Source organism: Patagioenas fasciata, chromosome 13 (genome assembly GCF_037038585.1).
Source record: "Patagioenas fasciata isolate bPatFas1 chromosome 13, bPatFas1.hap1, whole genome shotgun sequence".
NCBI lineage: Eukaryota > Metazoa > Chordata > Aves > Columbiformes > Columbidae > Patagioenas > Patagioenas fasciata.
This window is the reverse complement of record NC_092532.1, coordinates 10,425,866-10,437,998: the sequence shown is the minus strand read 5'-3', so window position 1 is coordinate 10,437,998 and position 12,133 is coordinate 10,425,866. Positions and strand designations below refer to the sequence as shown.

Below are 12,133 nucleotides of genomic sequence, written 5' to 3'. Positions count from 1 at the left end.
GCACGAGGACAGCCCGGGCCTGCTGCTGCCAGCTCAAGTCAGCCCTTGTTTGCTGCAGCAGCCACACTTGTGTCCCATCTGTCGTCCCTGCGGACCACAGTGTTGCTGGGCTGGACAGAAAGTGATGGCGTGAGGAAAGGGGCTGAATCAGGGGTAAAAAACACCAGCCAACCGAGCAGGGAAATTCCACAAGCAAAGGCAAAACCTGCTACAGGTAACATTAAAAAGGAAGAGAGTTGTCCTGTTAAATGCATCACGGGTTACAGAGGCTCTCACACAGAAAAGGTATCAAAGGATTCTCATTTCTCCAGGCGGTGCAGCCACACCTCAGGGCTGCTGGTGCATCTTACAACCATTACCTGAATGTTTCACAGCGGGAACAGCGACCCCTCTTCCACAGCAGGAGAAAAAGAAATAGAAAAGCTAATACAGGATTGAGAAAAACCAAGATGATGTAACCAAAGAGGTTTATTGTAGAAACCCTTGAAGACACATTCTGGCTTCGGTGAGGGGAGGGAATGTGGGACCAGTGAACCATTGTGATGTGCAGTTTGCCTTGACAGACTCAAAACAACTTTTGAACAAAAGTACAACAGTATTGTATACGCCAGGCTCAACAGAACAGGTGCTTGGACAGCAATCTGTTCCTCAAGACCCTCCCACAACCTCCAGGAGAATAATGGCATGTCCAGAGCATTAATCAAGCAGGTGTTTGGAGACTGGTCAGCACAGAGACACCCACAAAACTGGCAAATGTGGAGCACCAGGGTGGCTTCTGGACATGTGAACTGTCCGGCACGTTGGGCTGAGGTCAGTGGAGCGAACCGCTGCTCCCAGCGTCTTCCTTTGCTCCTGGAACAGCCTCAACAACATCTAAACTGAATCTTCATAGAAAGTCTTTGCCATGGCGTGTGCGACTTTCACCACATTCTTCTCCTTGGCGTCCGGGCCCATGTTGCTGCGGGCCAGTCTGATCCAATATTGCTCTGTCCTGGACAGATAGTCCATGTGCTTCTCCTCAGGCTCAACAGCCGGGTGCTGCTCCTCTCCTGATACACAACGGGAGAAAGAGAGGTCACAAATCGATCTGCTCTTCCATGTGTCAACCCGGCCAAGAGTACCCTTCAGCTAATGCGTTTAAGTGTAATAATCTAAAATACTATCAGTAAGCAATGAAATTTCTCTTCTACCCCAAGAGCAGTGTACTGTGCAAACTCTGCTTTTGCTGGAAAACTCACCTGGATGCCAGGGAGGCCTTCTAGGCTGGCAGCAAAACCAGCAGGTGTTGTACTACAACCCACTTTACCTTAGTGTGAAGACAACATTTATCTGAATCATTACCTCCCTCACCTTCACTCTCCTCTTCAGAGCTCTCCTCTTCTTCCCCTCCCTCCGCACCTTCCACGTCATCATCCTCATCATCTGATTCCGACTCCTCCAGCCATTCTTGTGCCTCTTTGATGAGACAGAAAATAGAAAAAATAAATACGAAGCCGTTTCCCACTCTGACACCCAGAACTGTCACGGGGGGTGCCAGGGCAAGGTCATACAGATGTGCCCCTTAGAGAACAGCCCAGTGTATTCAGAGCGTGCAGCAAACACACTGCACATTTAAAGTAAAAAGAGAGAACCCCAGCTGATGGCAACGTGCTGTGCAGCACTAAAGACCTGCCCTGAGAAGGGGTGGACAGGCAAGAGTGTCCCTGTCCTTGGCCAAGGGTGGCACAGCACGACACACGGGCCAGAATGTGTCACCAGTGACCAAAGACGCTTTGCTTACATGTCTTGGTTTTCAAAGCAGACAGATCAGAGCTCACTCTCTACAGTGATCACAAAGGTCTGGAGCAGACAGGTTTCTGCAGTGACGGTGACCATACCACACCACACTGCACATACTCCTAAGCCTTTTTCTGTCCAGGAAAAAAACAAAAACAAAACCCAAACCACTAACCAAAAGCTCATCAACACCCCAGACGAAGCTCCATACTTGTTGGTTTTTGGTTTTTTTTTTTCTTTCTCTAAAATACAGCGCTGCTGGAAATCACATCCTGGCAGTTGCTACACCAAAGGCAGAGTGAGGGATTCCACCATCAGAACTTACTTGGATCCATCTCCACTAGCACTTTCCATTCTTCCATCTTATGTAGGTCGATGCTGTAGAGGTCACTGAGGGTGAACTGGCGATCGCCCACCTCAAACATTCCCCCGTACACATAGAGAACCCCGTGCTTCACTGCCAGCATGGCATTTGAACGGGGGCACGGCTCCACTTGCTGGCCCAAGGCTCCATCTTCCTCCTCCTCCTCCGACTCAGACCTCTCCTTCTCTGCTGCAGGCCCAGAGATCACCTGCTTGATTGTCATGACAGTCCCATCTTCTGCCACCACCTCTTTGACTATCTCCACTGGGCCCTGTGGACGTTGCTTCTTGACCTCATCTCCAGCACCCTCTGCCTCAGCTTGTCTGCCACGTCTTCGCTTCTTCTTCTCTGATTTCGGTCCCTGTTAATAGCAAGAAAGAACAGGAACTGCGTGTGAATTGTGTGCCTCTAATAGCACGTATGCCAGTTAATACAAATACTATGGATGCTCCTGGGAGGTAGCGGGGAGAATTCAATTATTTTTCACTGGAATTGTTAGTCTCAAGCGATAGGCGCAACCTCCCGCTCAGTGTGAACTTCTACCAGCCATAAAACCAGGAGCAATGAAACTCCTGGAGAACCCACAGCGTGGAGTCGCTTCCTTTATTAATGGCAGCATGTGCTGAAGAGACACAAAACAGCTCTTTCGCTCCCTGTCTTGCAGGTGCACAAACACACACAGAATCCACTAGTCTGTGACAGGAGCAAGGGAAAATAACCCACCATTTTGTGAAATCAAAACAATTACTGGGTGCTAAATTACAGCGCATTACCAGGAAACACTCCAGGTCTCCGAAAAGGCTGGAGAAGACTCAGCCAGGAAGGCAGAAGCAAACATCTGAGTGCAAGTTTGCTGTTATTATGTGATTGACTTCTTCTTGAGAACAAAGCCAGAAACAGTGGGTGTGGAAAGAAGGAACTTCAACCATGTCATTTGCACCTCACTCCCCCACCTTGAGACCAGTTCATACAAAATCAAAGATCTGAGCTGAGGGCCACATTTCTCAAGTTCTGATGAGCCAAGGTTAATATTTCATCTCTTCTAGTAGCTCATCAACACCAGGGAAAAGAGGGAGGGTTTTTGATCCCAACCAAAGATCTTCTCACAGTAGCTTTTACTGAACTATCTCACGTCAGACTTACACACCTGACCTGGAGCCGGCCTCCAGTAAAACACCATAAATAGGTTTTTCATGCTGCTTTGATTCACTTTGCATTGCAGAACAACAGGCACACACAGCTGGAGTCCTGAATGAGGGGGGTTCCCTGAACCCCACTCACTTTGTGCCCCCAAACAGTCTGCAGGAAGCAGGGCATGGAAATCAGGAGGAGCTGCGTGCTGGGGAAGGGAAGGAAAGGAACTGCATAAAGTTACAGAATTTAGTCAGTCTGGTAGCAAAAACCTGCAGGAGTTGCACATCCCCAGCTTCATTTCTACAGCCTCTCCCTCTCTTGGCAACCAGTGGGTCACTGATCACAGCAGCAGCCACATCTGGTGACTCAGCTTCTGGAGCACCCTGAGTTATTAGAAAAAGAGGTTTGCTCCACACCGTGAGAACGCCGTACGAGGCAAAAAAAGGTCCAAAGGGCACATGTCAGATGATCCAGGAGAATGAACTGAATATATCTGTGTTATTTTTAAAACAAACCTTTAGCTGTCCAGGAAACCAGCGGTTCTTCCCGATGTCATAGAAATAAATATCGTTGAAGAAGTCCCCTTCAATGGTCTCCTCTTCCTCTTCGTCGTGGACGCCTCCAAACAGAAGGGAGCGGTTATTGGGACCAGTTGCCACAGAGAAGCCAGACCTGGGCGTGGGTTTCACTCCGGATGGGTTGAGCCGACTCCACACCCACTTGTCTGGTAATGGAGAAAAGCAAATATGAGCGTCAGCAAAGCAAAATTCAGATCGTTTTCGTATCTTCCAAGGCCCCTGAGTTCACCAGCAAGTAACTCAACAACCCATCTTGGACACTCTTAGAATTGCACCTTCAGCAACAACAATCATCAAACCCACTTGTGTTTCCATTTCAATCAAGCAGGTAGTACACACATTCCTTCTACCCCTAAAAAGCTGTCGTTTCTTCAATAAAATCAAATGCAGAGAGTGATCTTCAGGGTGTGCTTTCCGGGGCAAGGAGCCTCTTGAAAGGTGTGTATACCTTTGCGGGAGGGTGGAGTCCACACCAGGACTTATTACAGCCTAAGAGTACTAAGGAAAGGAACCTCAGTTATCCCATGAGTTCACCCTCCACCAACTTCTCCCCACAGGTCCCTTCTACTACAGTATTTTATCTGCCAACTTGCACCACTGCCTTAAATCCCAAGAACAAGTAGAGTTTGTTGTAAGGAGACCCAAATGCACTTTTTTAAAGGGCTCAGCAGCGGGAGAAGGCGTGTGCTCTAAACCCACCACTTTTTCTCCAGTTCCTTCTATTCCGGATTTCCAGCAACCCCCTAAAATGCAGATTGGGAAAAACATATGCACTGGCTGGGCACTGTGTTTCTGAAGGAACCACAATTTCAACAAGGTAAACAGGACATAATGCAAGCAGGGCCTGGATCCAGACAATATATGGGACCAACTCTCCCCCTCAAATTCCACTTTAAGACTAAGTTTTAAATAAAACAGTCACAATTTTAACATTTTAGAAATTCAGCTCAAAGAACACTGTCCCATTCCCTAAGCCAATGACAAAATACATTCCCTCCTGAGGCAAGTGATGGAATTCCTATTTCTGGGGACATTCACATATAAAACAACCAATCAACCAAAACCCACTCCTGATAATATCCCTGCACCAGGTAATCTCATGAGGTCACAGCCCAGTCCTTTATCTTTACGGTCTATAAATGAGCCACCACTACCAGAGTTTGTCAAAACAAGGATTTCCAGTGCAGAGAATTTTGAAATCCCAAAGCTTTTCTGTTGCGAAACAGAAAAGCAGTGATCAAAATGTCCCAGAGAACAGAAATTTCAAAATGTTGTTTTAATTCCCTCCCACACACAAACCAAAAAAAAATCCCTAAAATATCTTTTCATGTGGCTGTGCAGGCCAGAGCTTCTCACATAGTTATGCAAGGAGCCAAAGACCCTCCACTCCACCTCAGACTATTCCAGGACCAGCTGGGAGGTGTCAACACTGATGAAGCTGTGAGCCAGAAATTATTCTCTGATAAAATTTATACCCCAACCTTTCTACAGAGCTCTGCCAGTTCCTCCAAGAAGTTTCTCAAGCAGCTCCCGTCCCCCAGTATTTTGCTGTGCCAGAGCTACCGTTTATCTTAGTGCTGAAATCAGGCTTTGCTCAGCAAAGCCGACACGGCCTCACATTTTTGGGCTGTAAAGGGAGTGCGAGCAGGGGACAGAACCGCTGTGCAGCACCATGTGCTGCAGCAACAAGCACCTACGTTTCCCTTTGCAGAGCGCAGCAGCGAGCAATTCTACCTGCATTTGTGGTGGCCCGTCCTTCTCCAGCGCACAGAAATAAAATGAGAACATAATTCCCCCAATGTCTCCTTGCAGCTGCTGTTTCCTTCACCCCAGTCCCTTTCTTTTTAAGCTGAGTCACAGTACCTAAATGCACTCAGCTACTCCTGGGAAAAAAGAAATATTTAAAAATCAATTCATCTGCTGTGTTTAGCCCCAAAGCAAACACTGGGGCACAGTGCTTTTCATTAAAAGGGAAATTTTGTTCTAGGCTTGAGGTTTTGGGGTCTGTTATTCAAAGGAAGAGAGAGCATTTGTGTTCGCAGTCCTGCAGCATCACCAGCAGCACAGCCCTCCGAGCTGCAGCAGTCGCTCACCTTCCTCCTTGCCTGCACCTTCAGCCTTCAGCAGGAACATATCTGTATGCAGGGTGCCTTTGTCAACATCCTTCTTAATTCTCTGTAGAGAAGGGAAAGACAGAGATGCTCAGCAAAACAGTTTTAGTGGCCCAAAACACAGGAGGTCCAACTCTTCAATGCCTGGAAGGTAACTCACACCAGGATGTGCCACTCTGAACTCACCACCCCACAGATAAGCCTCATCGCAGCGTGAATCCATACATTCCTGTGCTGAAAATGCAAATATTGCGGCTAAGGCAAGGAGAAGACGCACAGGTAGTCACACTGTGACTCTGGAGCATCAGGCAGCTCACAAGCAGAGTTCAAAGCAGGAGTATTTACTGTGATGAGCCACAAGCAACTTCCGCCTGTGACAACCAGGCTGTGACACAGACCCTGCGACTTGTGGCCGCATCAACACTGCAGGATGCAGTTTAAGAGTGGGAATTTTGGCACCCAGAGAAGGAAAATAAATTGTCACAAGGGATTAAAATGGATTGTTTTGCAGGAGAAGGGAAGGATGGGCAGCACCAAGGAAACGAGAGATGCACAGTTCTGCCTTCTACTCTGCCACAGAGAGTATCGGGTGCTCTCCAGGGACTAATTTAACACCTGTGCCTCTGCTCCTCCAGCTATAAAAGGAGCAGATCCCCACTCCAAAGCAGCACACAACAACTTTCCGCAGGGCTTGTGAAGCTCTCTGGGATCCTGCCCTCAAATGCTGGGCAGAAGCTCAGAGCGTCTGTGCTGTATCGTTTCCAAGGCCCGAGTTTAAGTGCAGACCTGCGACCTGCACACAGACTTTCGGTCCCTGCCACCCCCACATCTCCACCCCACGGCAGGAGTAGCAGAGGTGGCAGCTCGTGCTGCGCACCACGACTGCAGCTGCCAGTTTTAGCATTCAGGGCCCACAGAGCCTCGGGCAACAGCTTTTTCTCCTAAACAGAAACAGAAGCCCCACTTCCACCCCTACTAAAGGCAACAGCAAGACACCAGCAAGAGCAGAACCAAGCCTCAGCTGAGGCAATTAAATGCATCATTTTAAATGTGATTTTGCTCCCTTCACTGTCAGCCCCTGTACTCCAGTGCTCATAAGCAACATGCAGCATTTGAAAGCAGCACTATGCAACACCACTGTAGGAGGTCTTTTATTAATGTCATTACCCATCCAGCCCTTCACGCAGAGCTCCTGATTCCCTGTAATTCCCCTCCTCCTGGGGGCAACAGCATTGCCGAGCTGTGTGAGTGCTGCCAGAATAAGGCTAGGGCCAGGAGCAGAGCAACACGGTGCTGTCCTGGTCTTGCTGCAAATCTGTACCCAACACTGTGCCTTATGCTTGACAGGTTTTGTTACTGCAGAGGATGCTGTGTTCTTATTACATGGCCAAGTATCCAATTTGTAGGAACAATATTGAATTCTTAGAAAGGTGGAAGAGAGAAAAGGGAAACAAAGCATGTTTGAGGCACTGCACAACAATGCTGTAACCTGGATGATGCTGGAAAGCTCCAGAGAAGGCTGATAATGAAGGTCCAGAGGAAACAGCAGAACTCTGCTCGCAGTGCAGCAAGAGGGAAGTTTCAGTTAACTCAAGGACCAGGCTCTGCCTGTAGTGCTATCTTGGGAAATCTGTTAGTTTGGGGCTGTGGCTCACGTGTCTTCTTCCTCTCCACACACACCTAAAATGCCTGCTAGAGAACTCAAAGACACACACTCTTCAAGACGGGATGTGTACACTGCAGAGATCCTCTTCTGTGCAACCACTTCAGTCAAATCAACAACTGTCCTATTCCACCTGCTGTCCTCGAGCAACAGAACATCAAGCACACAGGGACAGGAAGCCTGCAGGAACAGATCTCAGTGACAGCCCTGTTTTCTGAAGGTTATACAGCGACTGCCCCTTCAGCCACTGCCAGCTCTCATGGAAAACAAGCAAGCCAAATTTCTGCATCGGTGAGTGGTTCTGAGGCACGGTTAGAGGAGCTCTGGTGTTGGAGACGTGGCTGCAGGTGCTAGGAGCTGCCCACTCTGAACAGACCCTTGAGCAAGAGCTGCCAGGGCAGAAGGGAAAGAAACACCTTCTAGGAAAGGTGCTGTAAGTATGGGGTACACTAGGTCAGAGCCTGGCGGTGTGTGTATTGTGGCCTCTCCAGCAGTAGCTCTCAAGCTCAAAGTGCTGTGAGTCACCATGCCATGTTCTGGCAATATCACAATTCACTGTCACACAGGTCTAGAGCAGCACAAGTCACCACCGAGCTGTCGACAGGCAAGATACAGCAGGCTTTTTCATCTGTCCCTCACGGCCAAACACCCCTCCAAGCCTCACCTGAGCAAAGAGCTGTCAGGGACAGGTGAGCAGAGGAAAGGGACGGGCAGGAGCCTTCACACCTTGTATTACAGCACTGACGTGCACCCCGGTGACTGCGAGGTGCATCTCTGCTAACAATAACAGAAATGGTGGTTACGTTCTCCCCAGTCCCAGGTAGGGTCGATTTTGTCCTCAAATGCCAGATGGAGCATACGTCTGTATGTGCAGGGGACACACAGGAGCGGGGAAAGATGTGTGTTATCTGCACAGAAAGAAGGGAAAGATCAAACACTGAGAGAGCAGTTGGCTTCACTATTGTACAAGCCACGTAGAATAACTGCATTATTTTTCTCCTGAAAACCACATGGCTCCCTGTAGTAAACATGCTGCGTATGAAACATGACAAAGCTTCTTGGGCTGAGAAAACCCCCAATGAGGTAGAGTGGGAGTTATTTGTTGTCAAAGTGATGCCTGTTTTTCCCCAACTCACACTGGCTCAAAAGCAGACTTCATCAGCAGAGCAGCACATCGCTGCCTCAGAGATCAATCCCCTCACAACCAGGACACCACTGCCCTGAGCAAACCGCTCCGGCAGGCACAAGAGGCTCCTCTTCCCCACACTGTCCTTCTTGCCTTTAAATTCCAGGTGTTTGCTTTCAAGCACAAAACTGGCGCGGATATCCACAGCCTGTTCTTTGCACGTACAGGTACATTAGCAAGTTACAAGAGGCTTACAGGCATTAGCTAAAAAAACCCCCTAGCTCCAGTGACAGACAGCAAGGCTGTCAAAGGGGGAGGAAACTTGGACATAGAGAGCTGGTCTTGAGAAGAAGGGGAATCAGCACTCCTTGTGCATAACATGCTAAATGTGTCTGATTAAAGAGATCAATATTGGCTAAATACAACCAATTAGCAGAAGCCCTTAGCGGGCAGAGCTACAGAGGGTCCCACCAGACCTCACAATCCAAGCAAACACTTCAGCCCCGCCACAAGCAATCTCCCAGCCAGATCCAAATGCAGCTTTGCAAAGCTCGCCACTAAAAAAAACCCACCCCAAAACCTAGAAAAAAAAACCCTGCATGTAATGCCAGCCCTCCCATGGCTCCCAGGCTTCTTGCACCTTCAAGGTAGAGCAGCGTTCACCTCCAGCCGCTCCTGGCTGCATCTGCCGTGCCAGTCAGGCCCAGCGCACTCATGTTGCCTAGCAATAGAGAGCTTTCACTGCTTGACACAGCCCAGAATGCAGCTTGCTGCAGCAAGCCCCAGCCCCAGCATGAGAAACAGGTGAGCACATCTTTAAGATCAGAAGGAGAGCAAGTCTGAGCTGCTCGCAGGATTTTGAGGGACATTTTAGGCAGAGCTGACAACCCCCACGACATCCCCATCCATAAGGGACTGTAGCAGTTGCCTTTGTCATTTCTAGGCTGAAGATGAAACACACAGACACCGTTGTGCTAAGAATCATGGATTTTGAAACACCAGGCATGCTTTTGTCAATTTGCGCACTGACATCTCAAGTTAGTTGCACTCGGGGTTGCAAAGCTCCTTTGTCACCATTTGTATCATGGTTGTTCCCCACCTGGTCAGCAAAATCTAGAGGCTGGCACAGGCAAGGGCAGGTCTGGGTACCAAGGTTCTTGTCCTCGCTCTGCATAAAAGCACTGGAGTGACTTAGACAAGTCACTTGGTCTTTTCTGACCATGAAAGAGACTTTCTTATTCGGGTCACATGAGGAGGGAATTCAGCAACATGGCCTGGACTGAGAGATGTGACTGAAAACTAACCCTCCACGCTCAGTTTTGCAATCGAAGCAGGGACCAAATCTCTGCTTCTGCATCCACGATACCTGTTGATGAGGCTGAGGACGGGCAGATCGATCACCCGATCAGAGGAACATCCCTGGCTGCAAGCTGACAGTGCTGCTCAGGCTTTATAGAGGTCCAACAGCCAGCTGGGTACAAAGATGCTCACAATTCCACCCAGAACCATGAATCTCCTGGGCTTACATCTCTTTTTGCCCTACACCGCACCACAGAGCTCTTTCGGTACAGACCTTCAAAGCAGATTTAGAAGGGTAAGGGGATCACAGGATATAATGCATCAGAACTGCCCGTCGCAGGAAAGCAGCCTCACATGTCACAAGTCTCCTCTAGCAATGTGATAGCTGATACTAAAACAGAGGAGCTATTATGATTTCCATTCCTCTTCCATCCAAACCAATTAACACTACGTACATCCCTGGTAGCAGCTCTGGCCTCAGGAGGGATCCACGTAAATCCACACCTTTTTTTTTTTTTTTACAACACATGTGAAACTTAGCCCTGTCTCTTATTTGAAGAGAAATCCCTACATGACATGGTGGATGGCGCTTTGCTTGGACACCTGCCTGGTTTCATAAGCAAAAATGTCTTCATGTGACCAAAAAGATCTTCACAGCAATACTGAATGCAGCACCTGCCTATCTAACTGGAGACAAGGAACAGGTCCTCTCCTGTGCATCCAATTAAGTATCATTTCCTCCACCTTCTACCTCTTATTTCTCCCACGAGTACCCCAGCCAATGACTCTGGGAGGAGTACACAAGCCAAACACAGTCTCATCACTTCAGAGTAAACCCAGAGAGACTCAGCTCCAAGATCAGCTGTAAGCAAAGATTTAAGGAGAATTAACTAGCCACACATTAATGAAGTTGTGTTTCTCCTAGAGGGTCTAAATCTTGCTGAATTAAATTTTCAGGAGCACACTAACGGTTTCTTGCTTTTGCATCTCAAGCAAGCTGCAGTGAAAATTGTGTCTGGTGCTCCGGTGGGTTTGTAGCTCAGCTGCACCATCCCTGCCTGAAAGTTCACCTGTGCTGCAGTAGACACAAGCAAAGCCTCTGTTAGGAATGGCACATCACAGAGAGCAGCAGACTCAGCTCTCTGTATCGCAAAGGAAGCAGATTCATAATAGGAGTGGTTGTTTTCCAAGCTGGAGAGGAACTGCACCCAGCTCTGATCCTTCCTCAGTGTCCTGCACAAAGGCTGAGGGCAGCTTTGTATTTCTCCATCCCTTCTACTTCATTTTTATTAGCTCAAAACAACCTGGAGCAGTGTGATAGAGCCCACTCCCGTAGAGTGCAACTGCAAACATGCAGCAACTTTCATATTTTTATGGTGCTCAGTGTGCACGTAAAACCCAGAGGCTTCCAGTAGTTATGAGAGATCTACATCTAGCACAGTATGCAGCTCGTGCTTCCTTCCCACCCTCCACAGTGAGCAAACAGGACAGAGAGAGGAAGAGGACAAATCCCTTTTGGGTAGAAAATGCCTCTGTATTGTTACTGCTATTTAATCAAATGTGTATCTGAGGAGATAGAGCCCTAAGTGCAGGCCGTGAGGAGGCACAAATGCTTCTAAATATACAGACTGACTATCTTTTCTTCCCTTTCCCTGCTTTTCTTCTTTGTTCATTTATTCACATCAGAAGAACAAGGCGTCCTCCTCCCCCAGCGCCGCACTGCTGGAAGCGATGCCTTTCCACCGAGACAGCAGCAGCAGGATCCGGGTCTTCTGTCTGCATTCGCAACATTAAAAGCTTTTGCAGGAGCCTTTTGCTCAATGAAATATTTACTTCCTCCCGCCCAGCACGGAGAGAGGGATACTTGGTCGATGAGGACATATGGTCTAAAGGGCTATCCAGTATAAATTACCATGATTAACAAAGCAAGAAGCAGAGCAGAGGAAGCCTGGTGCTCATCAAAAGTCTTCTTTGGCTTATTGAGTTTGCTAACTAGTGCTGCTCCCTTAACCCTTTCACCGATGCAAGAAAATATAAGTCGCCTGGCAGCTGCTGCTTCTAACCTGCAAGTGCCGGAACACG

General features: G+C 48.4%; 1 protein-coding gene across 3 annotated transcripts in view; it reads right to left on the bottom strand.

Moving 5' to 3' along the window:
• Nucleotides 1-450: 450 nt before the first annotated feature.
• KLHDC4 (kelch domain containing 4) overlaps nt 451-12,133 on the bottom strand; it is a 28,714-nt gene continuing 17,031 nt past the window's right edge. For 2 of the 3 annotated variants that reach the window (XM_065848592.2, XM_071814569.1), the window contains 5 exons: nt 5,946-6,027; nt 3,790-3,998; nt 2,102-2,501; nt 1,342-1,455; nt 451-1,049 (listed from right to left, as the gene is read on the bottom strand). In XM_065848592.2, coding sequence (XP_065704664.1) covers nt 874-1,049; nt 1,342-1,455; nt 2,102-2,501; nt 3,790-3,998; nt 5,946-6,027 — 981 coding nt within the window. In that variant the 3' untranslated portion in view covers nt 451-873. The remainder of the gene's footprint in view (nt 1,050-1,341; nt 1,456-2,101; nt 2,502-3,789; nt 3,999-5,945; nt 6,028-12,133) is intronic. The other variant, XM_065848593.2, reaches the window with a different exon arrangement.